This window comes from Pocillopora verrucosa, chromosome 2, assembly GCF_036669915.1.
Source record: "Pocillopora verrucosa isolate sample1 chromosome 2, ASM3666991v2, whole genome shotgun sequence".
NCBI classification, from domain to species: domain Eukaryota; kingdom Metazoa; phylum Cnidaria; class Anthozoa; order Scleractinia; family Pocilloporidae; genus Pocillopora; species Pocillopora verrucosa.
This window is the reverse complement of record NC_089313.1, coordinates 8,206,535-8,228,307: the sequence shown is the minus strand read 5'-3', so window position 1 is coordinate 8,228,307 and position 21,773 is coordinate 8,206,535. Positions and strand designations below refer to the sequence as shown.

General features: G+C 38.1%; 1 protein-coding gene and 1 pseudogene across 1 annotated transcript in view; one reads left to right on the top strand and one right to left on the bottom strand.

The window, feature by feature from the left end:
• Nucleotides 1-21,773, bottom strand: part of LOC136279212 (uncharacterized) — a 360,360-nt pseudogene that overhangs the window by 90,664 nt on the left and 247,923 nt on the right.
• Nucleotides 1-21,773, top strand: part of LOC131786928 (peripheral-type benzodiazepine receptor-associated protein 1) — a 36,022-nt gene that overhangs the window by 1,403 nt on the left and 12,846 nt on the right. The window contains 16 exon segments of the mRNA XM_066162113.1: nucleotides 1,914-2,012; nucleotides 8,943-9,095; nucleotides 9,385-9,561; nucleotides 12,572-12,814; nucleotides 14,102-14,185; nucleotides 15,956-16,045; nucleotides 16,808-16,858; nucleotides 16,860-16,880; nucleotides 16,882-16,932; nucleotides 17,355-17,429; nucleotides 17,431-17,471; nucleotides 18,239-18,356; nucleotides 18,358-18,469; nucleotides 19,240-19,515; nucleotides 19,833-20,108; nucleotides 21,402-21,673. Coding sequence (XP_066018210.1) covers nucleotides 1,914-2,012; nucleotides 8,943-9,095; nucleotides 9,385-9,561; nucleotides 12,572-12,814; nucleotides 14,102-14,185; nucleotides 15,956-16,045; nucleotides 16,808-16,858; nucleotides 16,860-16,880; nucleotides 16,882-16,932; nucleotides 17,355-17,429; nucleotides 17,431-17,471; nucleotides 18,239-18,356; nucleotides 18,358-18,469; nucleotides 19,240-19,515; nucleotides 19,833-20,108; nucleotides 21,402-21,673 — 2,139 coding nt within the window.

Genomic DNA, 21,773 nt, shown 5'->3' with positions numbered 1-21,773 from the left:
TGTCGTGAACAACTCGATATAACGTTCAAATTGGATTAGAGAAGAGTGGATGATTGAAAAGATATAACAACTTATGACACACAAGGCGTTCTCTCTTGTTATTTTGTTAATCACGTCTTTAGAAATTTGAAGTCTTAAATGGTACAGGGATCTTTCCTTTCCTGGTTGAAAAACTATTATAATAATTTCTTAGTAGAAATTTAGCTCATAGAAATCAATATTCTGGATAACAACAGAATTCTGCGTAACAGAGGTATTGATATTAGACCGACGTCCAATGAAGGCTTTTATGGGTTAAGACGAGCTGAGGAAACTTATAAAAGCACCCATTAACACATAACATTTAAAATTTCTATACTCAAAGGATTTTTTTTACCGAAAATTGTTAACATGAATTTGCTAAAATTCAGTATATTATTTGTAAAGATATTGTTTGTTTTTTCGGCTTGTACCTCACCTCAATATTAAATTGTTCAGGTAGGTAGTAGGTTTCCCCTTAAGAACAGTTCATTTCAACCTCTTGAAGGTTAACAGTAAATAGAAAATACTTTTGAATGTTATTGCAAACATGAACAAAATGATTTTTGTAAGGAGTAGTGTAAGGCTGATTTAGTGGTATGGAAGGGTTATGCTAGACATCTTTTATGGTTATCTTTTAATGACCTGTGTATCCCTATTTAATCAAGTGTTTTTCATTTTGTGGCCTTCATTGTTAATATTTTTCATTGTCAGTACATTATGGTGCATACTTTTCCAGTTGCATTTTTTTTTTAAAGTACAAATTTACCAGAATTTTTTTAAAGTCAAACTACTGCATGATAGCATATTATATTTATATCATATTCACTTTTGCCAAAATGGCCACAATGTATCTCATTTTGATTATAAATTTTGTTCAAAAGTATTGCTCAATTGGCAAATAGTGCATTTACAATTTTGCAGTGTTAATTAAGTGAGTGGGAAAGTTTTACATAACGTGGGAACATGATCTTTCTTTAGTAAGTGATAATGGTTTTCATATGGCGTCAGCAGGAGAAAGCTTTGAAAACAGGAAAAAAAAAGCATCCATGCTGATGGTACTGACCCCTAGTTTTCTGTAAGATTCTGTTTAGGCAAGTATAATTATAATATGAGTGTGCAAATTGTTATTTTGCTATCAGCTTAATTAAGGATATTTCTTCTCCAAAGCTTTCAAACAATATTTGATTATGTCTGTTGCTTAAGTGCTATCTGTTCTTTATATTGGTTGCCCTCCTCATATTTTTGGCCTCTATTATCATTTCCTTCACTTCCCCCATAATTTAAAGCCACACACACCCGAAGGTTTTTTTTTTGTTCATCATATTTCTTGCCTTTTTCACCTTCTTTTTATCAGGTTTAAGGTTTACTTCTTTAATAGGTACAAAAGTTTAGTAATCTTTGTGATTGTTTTTTTTTTTTGCTGCCATAATCATAGAGATGCAGTGGCTATTCATGGTTTGAGAAATGGAGTCTTTACTCTTCCATTTGGCTATTTTCCCATTCCATTTTCATTTGGGTGTTATCTTTTAATTTTTCACTTTTTCGTGTTGTTAATTTTTTCTCAAAAGACATATGGTGGCATGGCTTTTTTTAAGCATTTAGTAGTTCTCTGTGTTTCTCAGATAACTCTATTACTTTCAATGGACAATAATTTTCTATTACATTTATGTTCATTGATCCATGATATTTGTAATAATCACCTCTCTTAATCAGCACAGTGTCCCTTTGCAATTTGTTCCTCCATTTTGCATAATTCAAGGGTAATAACCCCAAAATAGTTTCTATTTAAGGAGCAGCAGGAAGTTTAAACCAAGGTGAAAATTATAGACAAAGTACACTTGAAATGGGAATAGAAATACAATTGAAGTTGATATAGAAACTTTTTTCCACAGCCCCTTGTGCGAAAAGATAAAGAACGAGAATTGAAAAAGAAAAATGCTGAATTACAATCAAAGGTGGAAAGCTTAGAGAAAAAGTGTGCTGTACTGGAGGTTTGTAATTTTTACTTTGTGATATTATATTAATAAAGACTGTGCGTTATGAAATTCTCAACTAACCAACTATTAGCAAAAGATATATTCGTTATGTGTATTTCTATTTTTTTTTACTTGAACTTATATAATGTTTCAGTTTACTATGAATTTCAGATCAGTATAATTTCAGCTTAGTCTGGATTGTATTTTCCCTCTGTACTAGATACACTACTTTTGTCTTTAAACAAAGAAAAAACTTTCTTGAATTCATTTTAACCTTAAATCATTTAAAACTACCACAATGTTGATAACATGGAGTAGTGCTGGGCCAACCAGGATGATGATATCTGATTTGTTTGTCATTGAAGTTTTGTTATCTTAACATACAGTGTAGAAGGGTTTGTTTATGAATTCGGAATGTTAAGGGAACAAGTGTGTTAATCAAGAATGTCTAGTGTTTTCCTGTTTTCACGACGAAGAAATGGCTGTTGTCTCTTAAGGAGGACTTAATCCTTTAACTCCCAAGATCTGATTGTTAATTCTCTCCTCTAGCTGCTAAAGAAGTAATATCTCGATTGAAGAAGTAAATTAGTTGTGAGAACTTGGTGCTAGATCAAGATAGCAGCTTCTATCTTATAAGTGTTTTGCTGAATAATATATGGATATATATGGAGAGGTTTAAGGTTTAAGGTTTATGGATATTACAAGGAGAGGGTCTATGAATTGTAACTTCTTTGGTTACATTCATTAAATCTGCAAACCAGAGTAGCATCAAACTATGTCTGAGAGGTTTCATGTTAAACACTTCTTGGAGTCTAAGCCATGGTTGGGGAGTAATAGATGTCTTTGTATTTAATGTCAGCATTGTCATATTACGTCATACCACGCGCTCCCATCGGACCTGTGGGAAAAAACGTGGTATCGGACCCGCCATTTTGATTTCGCCCATGTTGTCATGTAGTAGCTGTTGCGTTATTGAATAAAGAGTCTAAATGGAAAAATTGTGACATGGTGTCGGAAGTGGGATAGATTTACACCAATAGAGGAATTCTCACCGCTAGAACAACCAAGAAAACCGGTACGTACGATTTTACAGTGTTTACTACAAAGTCCTGTCTTATCGTGCAATTTAACCAAAAATGAGCGACTTGGTTGGGTTTGAAGTACCAAAAATGGACTGGACCCCTGGCCCAGATTTATTAACTAGATTCAAGAGATTCCGCCAAAAGTGTGAACTGCTACTTGATGGACCGTTAAAAGCTCGAGACGGCACTCAAAAATGCAAATATGTGCTGCTATGGTCAGGCGATTACGGAATAGACTTATTTAACACTTGGTCGCTAACCGAAGACCAACAAAAAGACCTGAAAGAATACTGGAAAAGATTCGAAGACCATGTTAAACCACAAGCAAACCATATCTTGAACAGATATTATCTACGAGGTCTGAAACAGAATAATCGTCCCCTAGCCACCTTCCTGACTGAAGCAAGGCTACTCATACAGAGCTCAGGTTACCCACCTGACTTACATGACGAACTCATGCGTGACACATTAGTTTTCGGCACCGATTCGGAAGAGGTCAGACGAAAATGCATTGCCCGCGGTAATGAATTAACCTTTGCAAGGGCAAAAGAAATTGCACGAACTGATGAGGCTACCCAGATGCAATTAAAAGCAATGAGTGACACTACAAACCCAAAGCAAGAAGAAGGGGAAGTCAATGCAATCAGCAGAGGAAACAAGCCCAGAAACCAGCCCCACCAAAGGTACACCAGTGGTAGAGGAAACAGACGACGTGACAACAACCTAAGACAGTGCTACAGATGTGGAGACACACCACACACCAAAGACCAGCAGTGCCCAGCCACTGGAGTAGAATGCTTCAACTGCAACAAACGCGGTCATTTTAGCAAAGTTTGCAAGTCCAAAACAAGGTCAGATGTGATGACCCTACAAAAAGAACAACCTGATGGTGTAACAAGTGAATGCACAAGCTACGACAAAGTCTTCCTGGGAACACTAGAAGCCCGAGACAGCCCCAGTACCTCAATGATCGCAAGCATTGAACAAAAAGAAAAACAACGCACCAAAGTCATGACTGAAATACAAGTCACGGTAGACCCCCATGATACACACCTGATACCTATTATCTGCAAGGTCGACACTGGTGCAGAAGTTAATGTCATCTCCAAAGACGACTATGACAGACTCAACCGCAGTTCCCAGCAGATACCTCTTGGCCCAACACACCACAGGATTACTGCGTATGGAGGCCACGCCATCAAGACCCTTGGAACCTGTCCACTATACGTCCATCAAAATGGCAGCATTAAAGAAGTCGTTTTCAATGTTACTGACGTACCAGGACCTACAATGCTTGGCTGTAAAACCTGCGAGGAACTTGAGCTGGTAAAATTTAATTGCAGCCTAGAAACCTCCAAAGAAGACAAAGAGACCCGCCTTAAAGAACACAGACCATGCAAACCGCACCAAAGGACCAGCAGATACCCTAGCCGTCTAGACACTGAAACATACCCTCCACTGGACAGGATAACCTTCTTCAACAACTTCGGAGACTGCTTTGAAGGCCTGGGAACCTTCAATATGAAACCTTATCACATCACCCTAGACTCCAATGCTGAACCTGTCATCCACGCACCACGTACCGTACCAGTACACCTTCGAGACATGTTTAGAAAGGAAATCAACACCATGGTAGAACTTGGAGTACTCATACCCGTAAGCGAACCCACAGACTGGGTTAATAGCATCGTCCTCTCTGAAACAACCAACGGCAAAGGAGAAGTCACCAAAATCAGAGTCTGCCTCGATCCACGTGACCTAAATAAGGCAATAAAACGCGAACACTACTACACCAAAACAATTGATGAGGTAGTCACACAGCTTAGTGGTGCCAAATTCTTTAGTGTAGTTGATGCCAAAAAGGGCTACTGGCATGTACCATTAGACGAAGCCAGCTCCTACCTGACTACTTTCAACACCCCGTTCGGGAGATACCGTTTCACCCGGCTCCCCTTTGGCCTTATTGTATCACAAGATGTGTTCCAGAAACACTTAGATTCAGCACTGGAGGGCCTGAAAGGAGTCACCGGCATTGCAGACGATACATTCATATACGGAGCTACAGAGGAAGAGCACGATGCGAACATGGTAAACCTCATGATCAGATCCAGGGAAAGGGGAATCAAATTCAACAAAGACAAAGTACAGCTCAAATGTCAGGAAGTCAGCTTTTTCGGCCACAAATGGACCCAGGATGGAATCAAACCAGATGACAGTAAGATATCTGCAATCCAGAAGATGACCCCACCTGAGAACCGCAAAGACCTCCAAAGCTTCTTAGGCCTCGTAAACTACCTTACAAGATACTCAGGGCGATTGGCTAGCCTCACAGCACCACTGCGAGAACTTACCAAGAAGGACACCGCATATGTATGGGGACCTGAACACGACGACTCATTCAACCAAGTCAAACAGGAAATCACATCAATGGGAGTCCTCAGATACTTTGACCCAAACATCGAGTCTGTCATTCAAACTGACGCTTCCCAGAAAGGAGTAGGCGCCGTCCTTTTGCAGCAGGGGCAACCTGTATGCTATGCCTCCAAAGCACTTACAGACACAGAAAAAAACTACAGCAACATTGAGAGAGAAACACTTGGTGTAGTATGGGGCCTAGAGAGATTTAACTACTACATTTTTGGGAAGCACTGTACAGTAAACACTGACCATAAACCTCTTGAGGCGATTTTCAAGAAGCGACTGTCCAGTTGCCCACCTAGATTACAGAGGTTCTTGATGAGAGCCCTGAAATACGACGTTACGGTCAACTACGTAAAAGGTCCTGATGTACCAATAGCCGACGCTCTCTCAAGAGTCAGCCCCCAGCCTACCCCTAGCAGCAGTCAACTTTCAGAGATATATGTCCACCACGTCACACAACATCTCCCTGCAACTCCAACAAAGCTACAACAGATCCGTGACGAAACAGGGAGGGATCCTGTGTTGTCTCTGTTAAAAGAAATGGTCTTTGAAGGATGGCCACAGAAAAGAGAAGAGTGCCCCCAACTGCTACATGGCTATTGGAATTTCAGAGAAGAGCTGACCATCGAGGACGGCTTAGTACTAAAAGGAGACCGCATCGTGATACCTCCTACTCTCAGACCTGAAATCCTGAACATCATACACCAAGGCCACCTAGGGCAGGAGAAATGCCTTTTACGAGCACGTACATCCGTTTTCTGGCCTGGAATTACAAAGGAAATCATCAACCAAGTTAACCAGTGCGAACCCTGCCAGAAATACCAAAATAAAGCAAGGAAAGAGCCAATACTACAGCCAGAACCGCCACACCGACCATGGGAAAGACTCAGTTCGGACTTGTTCGAATTTAGAGGGCAGCAATACCTCCTGTTGACAGATCAATACAGCAGATTTCCTGTCATCAGGAGACTAACAAGCACCACGTCATCTGCAGTTATCAACCATCTGAAGAGCATCTTTGCAGAACACGGCATCCCTACGCAGTTGACGACCGACAACGGACCGCAGTACAGTTCGGCAGAATTCAAGCATTTTATGAACGTCTACGGGGTAGAACACATTACTAGCTCCCCCCTATACCCCCAATCCAACGGGTTTGCTGAGCGAATGGTCCAGACCGTGGAAAACATTCTCCAAAAGTGCGATGAAAATAAAGAGGACCCGTACCTTGCTCTCCTATCATACCGGGCCACTCCCTTGGATCACCAGCTGAAATCCCCAGCAGAACTGCTCACCAACAGAAAATTTAAAACTAGATTACCAGCATGCCATAGAGTCCTCCTCAACCACTCTCACCATGAGGTCATGAAAAGTAAGCTCATAGCCCGTCAGGAGAAACAAGCCCACTATTACAACCAGCATTCAGGACCACCCAAAAAGCCATTCGAAGCTGACCAACCCATCCGCACGTACAACCACCACTCACAAACCTGGGAACCTGGCATTATTGTAAAACCCGCCAAACAGCCAAGATCTTACATCATCAGATCCAGCAGTACAGGTACCACCTATCGAAGAACACGGGCCCAACTGAAACCAGACACAACTGCAGTGAGGGGAACACAATGCCAGCGGGTGGAAACCCCAGTATACCAAGGTTCTGAGATACCTCAGCAGACAACTAGTCTTGCCCCAGTCAGTCACACACAGACATCGCACAAAAACGGTGCAGCCCCCAGACCAGGATCTGGCGAAACAGTGCCACTGAACAACATCCCCCAGGGACCCTCAGACATAGCTGGAGGATATGTGACCAGATCTGGGAGGACTGTGACACCTGCACAAAGGCTGGATCTATAACAGTAGAGACACTAAAGAATAGACTTATAAGTATAAGCACAGGAGGGATATCCTTTCAACCAGTATTGTAATGTTCTGGAGATATGATAAGTTCCATTTTTTTTTTGTCGTTATTATTATTATTACATCGGTAGAAAGGGGGATGTCATATTACGTCATACCACGCGCTCCCATCGGACCTGTGGGAAAAAACGTGGTATCGGACCCGCCATTTTGATTTCGCCCATGTTGTCATGTAGTAGCTGTTGCGTTATTGAATAAAGAGTCTAAATGGAAAAATTGTGACAAGCATTTTCTCAAAGGAAAATAATTTTCATGTGATGTACAGTTGAAATATGTTTGTGTGGAGGCGGTTGAGTTGTACTTCTTCAGGTCTCCATTTAGCTTTTGTAAGACTTGAGGATAAGATACTCTCAATATATTATGTGAATTCCTGTACAATTTATGCAGTTTTTGAAAACTCCTTTTATTTCGGCTTAAACTCAATGTACTTGTATTTTTATGCGTCCCTTTATTGGGAAAAGAACTTGACAACACTTTGGCATGAGTTGTGCTTGGGAAAGGTCTCTACTTTTCTACGGAAAAAGACCACAAAAATGGGTAACCACAACTATTCAAAGGAGTAGGGTTGCACTAGTGCAAGGTGACTGTCAGTGTCTAGACACATTGAGAACTGAAGTAGACCAGAAACTAGATGTACTATTTCAAAGATGAGTGTGAGGGTTTCATCAGGGTTTTTCACATGTTGTCCGCAAGTTTGTTGTATTAATATTTAAATTAACAAATGATGCCACTAGAATGTGATCCTTTATCAAACTCAAGGGTTTGATATTTATGAAACCCATGGATAGCAAGCAGCATGCTTGGAAAAAAAGATTTTGCAATCATATGTCCTGTTGAAGTTGCAGTGTCAATCATTGAAGAGAGTTTCCATGATTTGAAAAAAAAGCATGAAATTGTGAGAGGTACCAGCATGTTTTCAAATTGATCATGTTTCATATTGACAAAGTTTCACTGATAAGTGATGACAGTTACAGCTGTATCTTCTTAGGTTCACACCTGGAAGTGTCCCTTGACAACAGATTTTAAAAAAGTAAACATTTTGGAAAACATTTTCCAAGTGTGACCCATGCAGTGGGTTAAAATATTAGCTTGTGTTATCAAAGATATTTTTGAAAGGAAGTTGAAAGAAGTGTATGCTAAGAGTTCTCCTCTCTTAAGGGATTATATCATTAATATGATCTCACTAGCTTTCCAAGGTAATTTTCATGAAGATACTAAATTTCAAAACTATGTACACATACTTGAAACAACTTCTGTAGAATGTTATTTCCAGTGATTAGAGTGTGATCAATGCTTTCCAGCTGAAAACAACATTTTCCTTAAAGGAACATTTTTTTTTACCATGTTATGGGTAAAATGTTTATATACAGATAATTAAGTGTAATTTTTTTCAGCTGTATGAAAGGTGCCTTCAGGTCATCTGGCTTGCCAGATTCAAATGTTTGTGCCTGTTGAAGGGGCTGCAGGGACTGGTGTCTGATCTTTATTTTTGAAATCTTTATCACTATTTATTTTTCAGAAAGAGTCATCTAAGAGTGGAAACCTGAAAGCAACTTTTGTGGCAGAAGAAAAAATAAAGAAACTCAAGAAGAGGAATTCTGAGCTTGTGTCCATTGCACGACAGTTGGAGGAAAAGGCAAAGAAACTTCAGGAAGAGAAAGTTCAGGCTCAAGTATGTACAGGCTGAAGTTCAAAATTCTCTTTCATTCTTTGTTACTTGTTACTTGATTGTGTTGTAAGGATAAGTGGTGTAAGTTAAATCAGTTAATAAAACCAAATTATCTTGTGTTATAGGGGGTTCTCTCACATTTGTGAATAAAAAATTATGGATGTGCTATAGATGATGTTACAGGATTGACTATGAGGTTCAATCAAAGAGTATAATTTGGTAAATTGAGCAAAAGCAACCCCAGATTACTCTTGACTTTAAACTGAATGCTGCTTTATCCCATGTTTCTCAGAAATTGGTGGAGGAGAACAGTTCTAACAGTGCTGGGGTGGAGCATGTGAAAAAGATGTATGCAAGACAGAGAGCCAAGGATCTTGCTGAACATGCTAAAGCATTGTTGTCTAAGGAAAAAGAACTGGATGAACTGAAAAAAGAGATATCAACACAAAAGAATGGTCCAGATTTCCCGGTATGTGTCATGATTTTAATAGTTATAGTTGAAAGTTGAGAAAAGTGTGCATGTGTACCATTCTGGTTTTCTTTGTGGTTATATTGAATTCATCATCATGGTCTGAAATGGAATAAGAACCAAACTGATTTGAAAGATTAAAAAAAAAAAAGAGAGAGAGAAACAAGATGCACATTTTGAGGAAAGTTTAAGACCTTTTCAGCTTGATATGCTAGGATGGAAACATATCTTTCTCTTAGAACTGATCTGTCTTCAAGCACATTTATGTCATGGGCAACAATGTCTAAAAAAATTATTGATGGAACCAAAATTGAAATGTTGTCCATCATGTGGTGTGTAAAATCTGCGTCCTGTTCCTTTCCCTCAGAACCTTTTCATCAGTCCCAAATACAGGACAAGTCTAAACTTAATTGGGTTTCAAAATTGAGTGTTTTTAGGTGATTATGATGCATAGGTAGTTGGGGAAAGAGCTGTCAAATTTTGTGCAACTGACATTTTTACATGCATCTTGTCTTCGTACTGGACATGTCCATGTATTAAAAGTTGAGCTAGCTAATTGAATGAGATATAGGTAAAGTTGCTGCATTGTGGTAGACTTCTATTTCCAGGCTTCCATCTTAGCCTCATGACCATGCTTTGTTTAATCCATTATTTGGATGTCAAGCATGTAACTACTGTATAGTAAAGAAGATGATCAACCACTAGGATAACATTAATTATTTGCTGAACATTGGTCACAAAATCTTCACTTACTGAAAACATTGACACTCCGTGTTCATTAAACATGATATTTCATTTCCAGTCAAAGTTCATTCCAGAACCATATGACACTCTCTTGAATATCATCAAGATATTATTACACTTCTCTATTCTGGATATTTAATCATGGTGTAAATATAATCAAGTAGAGGAAGTCTTTATGGACTCTGCTCTTATATCTGAGATTATACTGTTTCTTGATTTTCAAGAGTCCTTTTCTTTAGTTACAGCATGCTTTGGAAGAACACTGATTTACATTTTAAGTGAGAGGGGGTCTATATTGCTCAAAGTGCTTTTTTTTTTTGATATTCAAAGAATACAATCTTGTGGTTTGAGTCACAATTATTGAAGGCATGCTAAATTTGATCATTTGAATTGGAAAGCAGCCATGTTAAAGCATCGCCTGAAGGCAAGGAAAGGCAATCTTGTTTCGTCCAAGCCCAGGAAAGAGGTACTGCACTGTTGGAGGAAAGGAAACAGGGTTTTTCTATTTTGCGATGGAAAATATGTAGAACTTCCAGAAGCTTTCAACAATTTAAAATATTTTCATAACAAGTTATTGAAGTGATTCTCTGGGATGTGTGCTCTTAAAACAAATTCCACATTAATGCAGCAAAAAGAAGTTGAAGTTTCTATAGAGTTGTGCTCTACGATGGTATGAATTTTGTTGAATTTCTTTATTGAAGCCTTGTGTTGTTGTATGAAATCTGTTGATATTGTTTCTAATGATAGAGAATTATTGATGGTTACATGTTTTTGTTTGTGAGATCTACCAAAAATATCTCATGACCATGATGTATTTCTTATGAGCACAGAAATAAGAAAAATTTTGAGTCAACCTGGAGGATTCAAAATTCAGCCAGTTATGATTTCAGTTTTAATTCCTTTGGCTGCTAATATAAAAAGATTGTAGTACTGTTAGGAAAGTTAGGCTGTGAATGTTTATTGTTACACAAAAAGACTATGTATCTTTATTTAATGTTGATGCAATAAGGATAATTAAAGGCTAAAAGTAACTTAAGGTTTACTTTTCCAAAATTCATTCCATGTGCTGTCTTATCATAGAGGTATCACTAGTTTCACAAAAACATTTGTTAAAGTTATGCGTTCCAATTTACTAGCAAGATATCTAGAAATATTTATGGCCTCGCATCAGAAATAATTCATGGTGTTGCCCATTTAGGAAATTGTTATTTTCTGTGGAAGAGAAGCTCCATATCTTTACTAAAAGCGTTTTGTTTTACCTTAACCATTATAGAGCCTCAGGTGAATCTAGTTACATTTGGTTAAGATGTCTTAAGCTTTTGACAATTTGGCACAGTTCATACACAGTGTTATTTTTTTGCCTCTGAAAGCAGAGAGTTACACCTATGTCTCAAAATGCTACATGAAGAGATGATTGAAAATATCAGTAATTTACTTATTTCTTCTTATCCTGGTCCCCGTTTCCCAAAGAGTGGTTAATACTATTGAATGGATAAATCCCTGCCCAGTTGATAGTGCAGCAGGTTTTGTTAACCTTTATCTGCTGAATACTGAGTTATCTGTTGGATAGCATTATGGGCCCCTTCAACAACTGGGCTCTGGACAATAGTAAGTCCAAAAATTGGTAACAGACTCAGAGGAAAGAATATTCATAATTCTGTTGTAAACTTTACTCCATGTTGTAACATACATGTAAGGATGTTTATGATCCTTGTATTAATGATAGTTCCTTGTATTGATTCTATAATATTGGATGGTGGATAACCTATTTCAGGTGGCATTTATCTTTTGTTGTGGTTAAAGATTTATCTTGTCATTTGCACTCCACTAGTAACATTTTTAATCCTTCTAATCCCAGTAAGTCTGTTTGTCTTAAACAGTTGTTTTAAATTTTGTTTCAATAGTGCATTCAATGGCAATACTGTTAAACTATTGGTAAACTCTCAATATTTTGGTCTTGGTTTGTCTTTTGGTATCATTGGCAGGCAATGAATTAAGCTCTAATTTGTTTAATGAGAACCATTTGGAAGGATAGTGAGTGGGAACAATCAGCACTTGCAGTGCATCTTATTGAGCTTTCCTCATTTGGTTATGGGTATTCTTGCTCACCCTCTTACTCTGAGCTGGTTTTCACCTTTGATGAAAGGCATTTTTTCAATCCTGGATCGTTACTGTAGTAGATGACCCTCATCAGTAGAGACAAAAAACTTTTCTAGACAAAACTTAGTGTAATTGTGACTGTTATCACTGTTCATGTTTTTTACAGCAAGAAAAAGTTGAAGAGCTTCAATCCATAATTCGTCAGTCAGCCAAGGAGAGGTTGTGGCTTGAGAGACAAATTTCCAATGGTGATTCTTCTCGTGAACCTAGTCCTCTGCTACTGTCAGGTGATCTTGCTTCTGAAATCAAGAAGAAGACTGAAATACTCAGCAGGTTGGAAGATGAGAACAATAATTTAAAAACTTCAGTGGTTCAACTGCAAAAGGCTGAGGCTGAAAGCTTGAAATTGGTAGGTTAAGGAATTAACGTTTTAGATCACTTGTGTTGGATTTATATCCTTCATTGTTTTGTTTATTGATGTGAAATATTTTCCATGTGTATGTGTGGTACTGTTCAGTGCAGCTCGCCTATCAAGTTAACTCCATCTGAAAAATGTTCCTTTTCGGAAGTTTATGCTCTTTCATTACGTATACTTAAAATGATCATGGGAAGTTAATGTGTTAGCAAAGTGAATTAATACTTGTAATGCCTGTTTCTTTTCTAAAGGTATCATGTAGGGTGTCTGATCTTTCGTAGTTTAGTGTTTGCAAAGAATTTTACTCACATGAATTAATATTGTGGTACACTGTAAATTTTAGGTCAGAACAGAGATAGTTTTCTTGTTTTACACCTGTCTGTTTGTAAATGAAATTACAACTTGCCTAAGCTTAACTGAAGAATTCTTTTTCTGTCCAAAAAATTAGTGAAATTAGAATATTTATTGTGTGTCAAATGTTGACACAAAATCACCAATGCAAGTGAAGTGATTTTGTTGATGAAAATTGCGGCATATTTGATATAACTTATAGATAATGATGTCTGGATCTGTACAAATTCGTAATAGCCGTGTGTATCTCCCTTTCCTTCTGATTTGGTGGAAAATGGAAGATGCAAATGAATGAAAAGATTGGAGTTGATATTGTGTAGTACACTTGTTTATGTGGGAGGTATGCTAATACTGGCTTTCCATCCAAAGCGCCTCTCAAGAGGGTTATGTCATGTAATAATGTATTAGGTGAATGAATAAATTTGATTTTCAGTAACAAGTTTTGAAAAGGGAGACCAAGTCTTAGAGATACGGTATTAACCGTTGCTTATACATGGCAGTAATTTTATACACTGAAGTAGTCTGCAGGTCATAATGACTTGATCTACATGTACCATCACTAGGAGATCTTGAATGGGTTTTGTGGTATTTTTTCTTGTGGTGAATAAATTTGCTAAAGCCTTATGTTTCTTTCATTGATTAATCTCATTTGGATTGCTATAGTGGCCAAACTGTGCATTTTGTTCACTGCTGATTAAGAGAGTTACTAAACTGAAATACTTCAGCAGGTGTTTATTGTTAGCTACTAGGGGATGCAGACTTTTGCTATTGCATTTTTGTTTCATTATTTACTAGTTTGCTGGTGGGTTTTTGCTTATTAATTATTTATTTATCAGGGGAGCTCATCCTGTATGTGAATGTTGAATATACACCAGAAGGTTTACTTTGGTGCTGGGATGTTTGGAATTGATAAGAATGCTATTTCTGCAGGCAGAGGAGCTGAAGGAGAAAGAGAAGGAAAACCATAAGCTTGTGAGTGACTTAGAGGAAAAACAGACAAAATGTTCCAAACTGGTAAATTACTTCTTTTCTTCTCAAGCATTGGATTTTGAATTTTTGTGTGGCTCTTTTAATTGGCCATTCATGGCATAATATGTAGGTTGCAATAGCTGTTATGGCATTCTGCACCAGTGAGACACCTTGTTAGTGTTGCCAGCAATTAATATAATGTAGTATTCATATTATCAGAGTTGAGGTGTATGTTGGAAATTCTAGGCTGCAATGTTCAAATTGCCTCTGTAACATGGATGGATGTATGTTTTCCTATTGGAGAACCACAGCACTGTAATATTTTGAACCACTACTTTTGAATCACATATTTCTTACTGCACTGCTAGCCAATTCGTAAAGAATGTGAGAACAGCAGCACTCCACTTTGCTCTCCCTGCTGAAAGGCTAACTAGTTAGAGCTTTAATTATTTTAAGTTGCCATTAATTAAGGCAAGACAAAACTCCGTAATGGCAGGTCTGTGTAAACATTATGTCTTTTATAAAGTACAAATTACATTTGATCCTATTTTGCATTGCTGGTGAAGTTCTTTTTTTTTTTTTTTTTTTGAAGAAAATCTTAATATTAGCTTTCTTTGGAATCAGTTGCACTTTTAAGGGAGTTACGACGAGAGGAAAGCAGTTGATAAGTTATTGTTTACCTGTAGATGTAAATTTTGTGTAGGATTCATTAAATAATTTTTTCATGATAATATTGTAAAAAAAAATTATTAAATGAATCCTACATTGATTGTGGACTGAGAACTTGGTGAAGCTTCCCACCCCTGAAAAAAGTAGTTAAATCTAATACTTGAAATGTAGGTGCAGAAATTTAAGATGAAGGCATGGTAATGATGGTGATATATTAACATACGGCCACTAAGAATTTAACTTATGATTTTGTCTCAAGTTTTTATTTGATATTTTCATGTATGTGGGTGTTTGCCTTTAGCTTTCATTATCAATGTTAACGGATACTTATAGCAATGAAGCAATGATGGTATCTTTTGTGTTGGAAGGCTTTCTTGCATTTTTCAGAGAAAAATATTATTAATCAAAGTGCTGTATGTTAAAAGAATTCATCAAGACTGAAAAAAAAAAATGAGGCTTAAAACTCTGTGGTTATCTCTTTTGAAATAAGACTATTTTCAATAATTTAATAATTTTGGTTGTTAAACCAGGTTGGATTGTTCATGCAAAGTATGGTTTTTTTTTTGTGTGATTAACTCAAAGAGCATACGTAATGACGCACACAAATTTTCTGCAAACACTGCTGAAACTGCTTTGTTCAATTTTCTTGATTGTTGACATCAACACTTACTGCTTTTATCAACATTTTCTGATGCAACCTCTTTATGACCCATACCAGCCAGTAAGCTTTCTTTTTTCTTTTCCCTGCCCAGTACCCTTTGCATCCCAAGGGTGTTGATTTAAAATCTGCCCAGTCAGATCTCAAAGGAAATATCACGTCATCACCAGATCAAATTGGCCAAATCAGCATTTTGTGTCCACTTTTTGGATGCTGAAATTCAGAGTTCTGAGACATGATTACAATCTCTCTTTCACACCTTACCTACACCCCAGGAACCTCTGGAGAGCTAGCTCACAGGCTACCCAAGACTTGGACATAGGACCTCAAGTCCAAATTGAATCCAGTATTCCAACCACTTAGCCCCACTCTCACTCCACTTGAGACCATTAACGTCAGTTTACACAGTTGTAAAGTGTCTGGTTTTTTAATTAATATGTTTTAAATACCTTGGAAATTTACCTTGGAAAATGTTATTTTATAAATAGGAACATGAAAGAGAACGATTTGCTGCCAAATGCACCATGCTTCAGAAGAAGAATGCAGAAATGACGAAAAAGATGGAAGAATTAGAAGAGGTAGATCTTTGATTTTTAACTTGTAGGAACATTTTTTTATGTATTACTTGATCTGTTTGAAGATTTTGTGCTCTGTGCTTTACTTAAACCATGGTTTACTTTTAAATGTACTTACATAGACCTGTCTCAACAGGCACAATAAAGAGCCTCGCTAGTAAATTAATTTATGATCTAAGGTACATGTATCTGCTGAATACAGGTTTGTTTTAGATAGAATGCAGGTACTGCTTAAGGTTTTGGAATGCTTGGCAAAATTACATTATTGCTCTCACTAGCTGTTTGCACAGTATATATTTTGGAGAAAGCAGGTGTTTAAAATGTAGATTTTCTAGAGTTGATGTTCACTTAAATGAGGGTGTTTGCAAAATATTGGGTACTGGTAGTGCAAGTTTAATTCACAATTATTCTGTGAGCAGGTGTTGGATATTGGATATTGGATATGAGAGGGTAAATAGCCAGTGAGTCACGTAGCACTGAGTTGGCTAGAACCTATCATGTATCCAACAAACCTTTATGGAATAATTATTTTATTGAATTTCATTAAATCCTGAATGCTTGGATATTTAGGGTCTTTTTTCAGCCTGCAGCAGTTGGTGCAATGCATCTCCATGCAAGGTGACTTAGAATATGAGCTGATAACCCAAGTTGAGCAAACCAATCAGAACACTAGAAATGCAATATTCAGAATTGAAAATTTATAATGTATCATATGCAATAGCTCAGAGATAAAAAAAAAAAAATGTTATGACTTTTTTGTTACAGATGGAAGAGGAACTCAGTAATGTAAAGGAAAACTTGAGGTTTCAGATTGTGAAAGTGTGGCCGGCTGAAAGATGGAGGGCAACAGATTAAAACACAGCTGGAACGGGCTTCTTCATGTTAAGGAGGTGAGGTTTTGATGTAGCTTGCATCTTTTCTGTAGCAAGAAGTTGACTAGGAGTCCTGCCATCCCCACCCCATCCCCTCTCTGGGGATGCAACACCCTTGCCCATTACAAGTTACTCTAACCAGTTGTTAGGTTCCTGATAGTAGACTGATTTCCAATTACACACATGCATGGAGAGGAGGGAAGAGTGGAGTTCAGGTAGTTAAAAAAAACTGCCTTCTTCAAAGCAACAACCCAGTGATTTCTAGGTAGGCCTCTAAGCCAGAATTTTTTCACACATTAGGGACCATAGTCTCTCCTAGGGCCCATCTTAGGGAAGAAGCACATGAAATTACTCGGCTACTCTGTCACATAAGCTAAGGTGATTAGGGTGATATGTGTTTATAGCTGAAAAGTAATAAATTGGTTTTTTCTGTGGACCAGGATTCTTAAGCTATGAGCAACAAAAGATGACGCCTAGAGAAGGAACATCTTAAGGCCAGTCTTGAAAAACTTAAGCGAGAGGGAAGAAGGAAAAATTAGACAACTTCACACAAACAGGTTTAGATGAGTATGGCCTCAATTGTTTTAGAACCATTGTTTCAGGACTCATGTTGCTTATGACACACTTCCTTGAAATTGAAATTAAACATTTAACTTTCATTAATCCAGAAGGACGATTCCTTTCTCAATCAGATGTCAACAACTACCAGCACCTTTAAAAAAAACTCATGGCAACATTAAACGAAAACAGTCAAAGCAAAAATAGAGCACAAAAACGTAACTTTTACTGATTGATCAAAAAAAACTGACCAATGAAGGACCAACACTAGATAGTTTTGAGTCATGAAAATAATGACATTATAAACTGACAACCAGTTCTCACAAGCCAGCGTTTTTACAATTATAAGTGCCTAACAACTCCTTGTTTGACTCTAAAGCTGACTGCTGTCTGGGTGTCAAAACATACCAGTCACTTCTTCAGGAACAACGGTACCTTTTCTGTAGACCAGTTTTACTTTCACCCAGATGAACTGACCATAGTGCATTATCAGCAGTAGTGCTGCTCTTAGCACCCGTGTTCCTCAAATCGGTACCAAAATAATTCTCTTATGCTCTTTGAAATGTACATGTACCAGTAACTGTTTAAACTAAAAGATTATGGTCTGTTCCTATGATCTCTAATTATTAAATAAATTTACACGCCCAGGTAAAGTTGGAATACGGCATGTTCTTTTGTAGCTGAGAAATTGTAGAATGACGGGAATCCCTTGGACTAAAGTCTTTGCTTACTTTGCTTCCAATATTTATACAGATACAGGAGGAAGCCAACGAGCTCAGGAGATGGCTGTGACATCACTAGAAGATACTGTGCGTAGTTTGGAACAGAAGTGCATTGAGGCTGAAAAGAATAACATTAACCTCAAAAAAGAGATGGATGAACTGAAAACAGATGGAAAGGGACAGTAACAGGAGAAAAGAAGAAGTTTGTCACAGATCAACTCAGACTACAATTGAAACATTCAACAAAGAAATTCCCGCTGTAGAAGACTTTAAAGGTAAAACTTCAACAGAATGTTATTGGTAATTTCTAAATCAAATTCAGGCTAGCTAGTGTAACCACTTAAACCATTCTCTGTAAGGTAGTATTCCTGAGCTGGAGTTCATTTATTACATAAGGACCACTTGCAGTTTTGAGGGAAACCTTAAAAGTGATGGTTACATTTAACCCTTTAATTCCCCTGAGCCACTGGGACAGAATTTCTCCTTACAATATCAGTACAATATCAACGAGAGGTATAATCACATGTAGTTGATCCAATACTATATTCTCTGAACCAACATTATAAGAATTGTATGGTTGACAGTAAGGAGAATTACAAATTTTGATCTGTGGGTTAAAGGGTTAAACTTGTTGTGTATTTACAAATCTTATCAAGTGCCACTATGAAAGTAGATGTATTTTTAGAACTCTAATGACCCTGATCCAGACAACCTACCAAAGAATCTGGTGCACACCAAGGCATCAAGAGTCTTTTTCTTAGGGCTACACTTAAGCTCAAACCATGCCTGAATTCTTGGTAACATTTGACTTCGGAATGCATTTACTTAAATTTTTTTATAATACGAATCAATAAGTCATCTCCCTTCCACTGCTTGAATCATTAACCAGTAACTTTGTGCACATTACAGTGAAAATAACAGAACACCTTGTCTTAAATTGTACAAATGCAATATTGGACAGATCCAGAAAGGTAAAATTACTGGAGGTTGTCTTTGAGAGTGCTGTGTACTTCCCGTGACATCTTTCACTTATATCAAACCATAGGCATTGCGGTCAAAGGTCAGCCTTCACTTAAAGAAAGTCCACAACCACCTCGCAAACTTTCTAGTGATGCTGCAGATGTACTGTCATCTCAGATCATGCCAACCAAGTCGGCTACTTTCGAAGAAAAGGTTGAGTCTTTCCTTGTCAACTCCAGCAAGCCCCAACCTGTTGCAGGAGAAGACACCAATACTCCAGCATCAGAGGATATATTAGAGTCACTGGCTTCAAGAATTAATCAATTAGCAGCATCTGATAGTGAAGATGATCCACTCAGTGGTATGGCATTTTGATTTAAGTATGATTTGCATTGTGTTTTCAAAATGGGTGTTATCAGCTTTGTTTCTCACTTCCTGCTAATGGAGAGAAAAACAAACGGCGTTCTGGTAGGTTTTAATTTAGCCATGGTGACATTTTTAGGAAGGCCATCAACCTCATATTAAAAGTAGATGGCAGTAGACTACTGATCGTAGTACGGGCCTGCATTTCATGCAGTGCATTTGACCAATGTATAGTTTCAGGATGTGATATTGTTCCTTTAAATACAGGTTAAATGAGGAGTCACTGTATTTTTTTCTTATATTTCTATTTGCTAGAAAAAGCATATGCAGATCCAGGGGATGATGTAGAAACAGAACAGAAACCTGAAAGATCTGATTTGGATTTTGATGACTTGCACCGGCGCATTGATCAAGCAGAAGCAGATGAAGATACTAGCAGCTCCATCAGCACAATGGAAAGAGCCGGCAGTGAGGCTAGTCAAGATATGGCCAGCATGGCTGAAGGAGACCTGGGTGACTTAGAGGATAATCAGCCAGACAGCTCTGCTCCTGAAGATGAACAAGCTGAGCCCTCTACACTACAGCCTATTGGTGAGAGTACACTGATTTTCTTTATTGAGACGAGACGAATTTCAGTCTCGTGCCATTCCTCTTCAGTTTAATCATCCTGGGTTAGGATGTCATGTTGGATCACATTATCCACTATACTTGTTCAGGGTTCGGCATTAACTTTTGAGGTAACTTGCCCCAGTGGGCAACTGCCATTTAATTTTTAGTTGCCCCCCAAAAACTGTACTTGCCCTGTTCTAAAAGGTAGTTGCCCACTGACATTTTACCCGCCATTTTGAACACATGTGCATTCAAGATCTTTCTGTGCATCCTCTCATGAAGTGTACCGCTGACATGAGTGACGCATTTGCGATCTCACTCCCTGACGAGCGTTGAAAATCAAGGTGCTTTTACTGTTTAGCTACATACAAAAAGACAACTTTTCTTGGTTTTCTGTTTTCTTTATTATTTCTAAGTGATTTAAATTATTTTTATTATTACTTCCAAGTTCCAGCAGTTGCCCTGCATGGAGGAAGCCAGTTGCCCACTGGGGCAACTGGCCTGAAGATTTCAGTTGCCCAAGCCAAATTTTACATGACCCGGGCAATAGAACACACGTTAGTTTCGAACCCTGCATGTTGGTAGATCTATAACCCCTAACTACGTAACATCAGAATGTATATTTTCCATACTACTCCCTCCACATTTCCAAGGGTTCTGACAAGGAGAGTTGGTCAACAATCAAGAGCTTCTTTAGTTGGCAATGATCTCCTTCATTCTCACGACCGTAGTGTGTGATTCAGGGTTGATATTGTAAGGAGAAATTAGATGTTAGTCACTCTTAGGGGTTAAAGGGTTAAGTGAGCAAAGACCTGTCTGCTTTTTAAGACAATCACTACTTGCCTGAAAGGCCATATCAGGCTTGATTTTTTAGCTTTTGGCCAAAACAACAACAAGACACGGGGAGACGGGGGCTTTGGGGAACATGGATGACACACTGGTGGGAGCACGTACCACCGCTGTGGCTTGGGTTCGATTCCCAGACATGGCGCGTGTCCCATGTGGGTTTAGTTTGTTCTTGGTTGCCGTCCTCGCTCTCAGGAGTTTTTCTCGGGCTCCTCCGGTTTTCCTTCCCCCGCAAAAACCAACAGTCAACGTGGAAACAGTAGACAGGAAGAGTCACCTCACGTATTGTCCACTACTGAATTCCATTATCATCATGATCATGATTATAACTGTTACTTGTATTAGTACTAGTACTACTACTATTATTGTTACTATTGTATTATTACTACTATTGTTATGCACTGATGACAATCAATTGATTTGTATCAGGTAAACTGAATGTGCATAATGCCATGCCAGCAAGCAGTAAAGACATCTTAACAGGTACCAACAATGGGTTCAGTGCAGAAGAGGAGGCACTGGACGTTAGATATCTTGAAGGCGATAACAGTGATGTGGATCCAGCCATTCAAGAGAAACTTGCTGTCTATATTGCAAGGTACAGTTATGACCCTTATCAACACTCACCAAATGAGAATCCTGATATGGAGCTGGCATTCCAGGCTGGAGATTATTTGTATGTCTTTGGCGAGATGGATGAGGTAGGAAATACAAATTACTTGATTTATCTGCATGCAGCTCTGAAGATTGAAAGGTGCCCAGCCATGTAGCGAAAAAAAAAGAAGATAAAATTGGCATAGA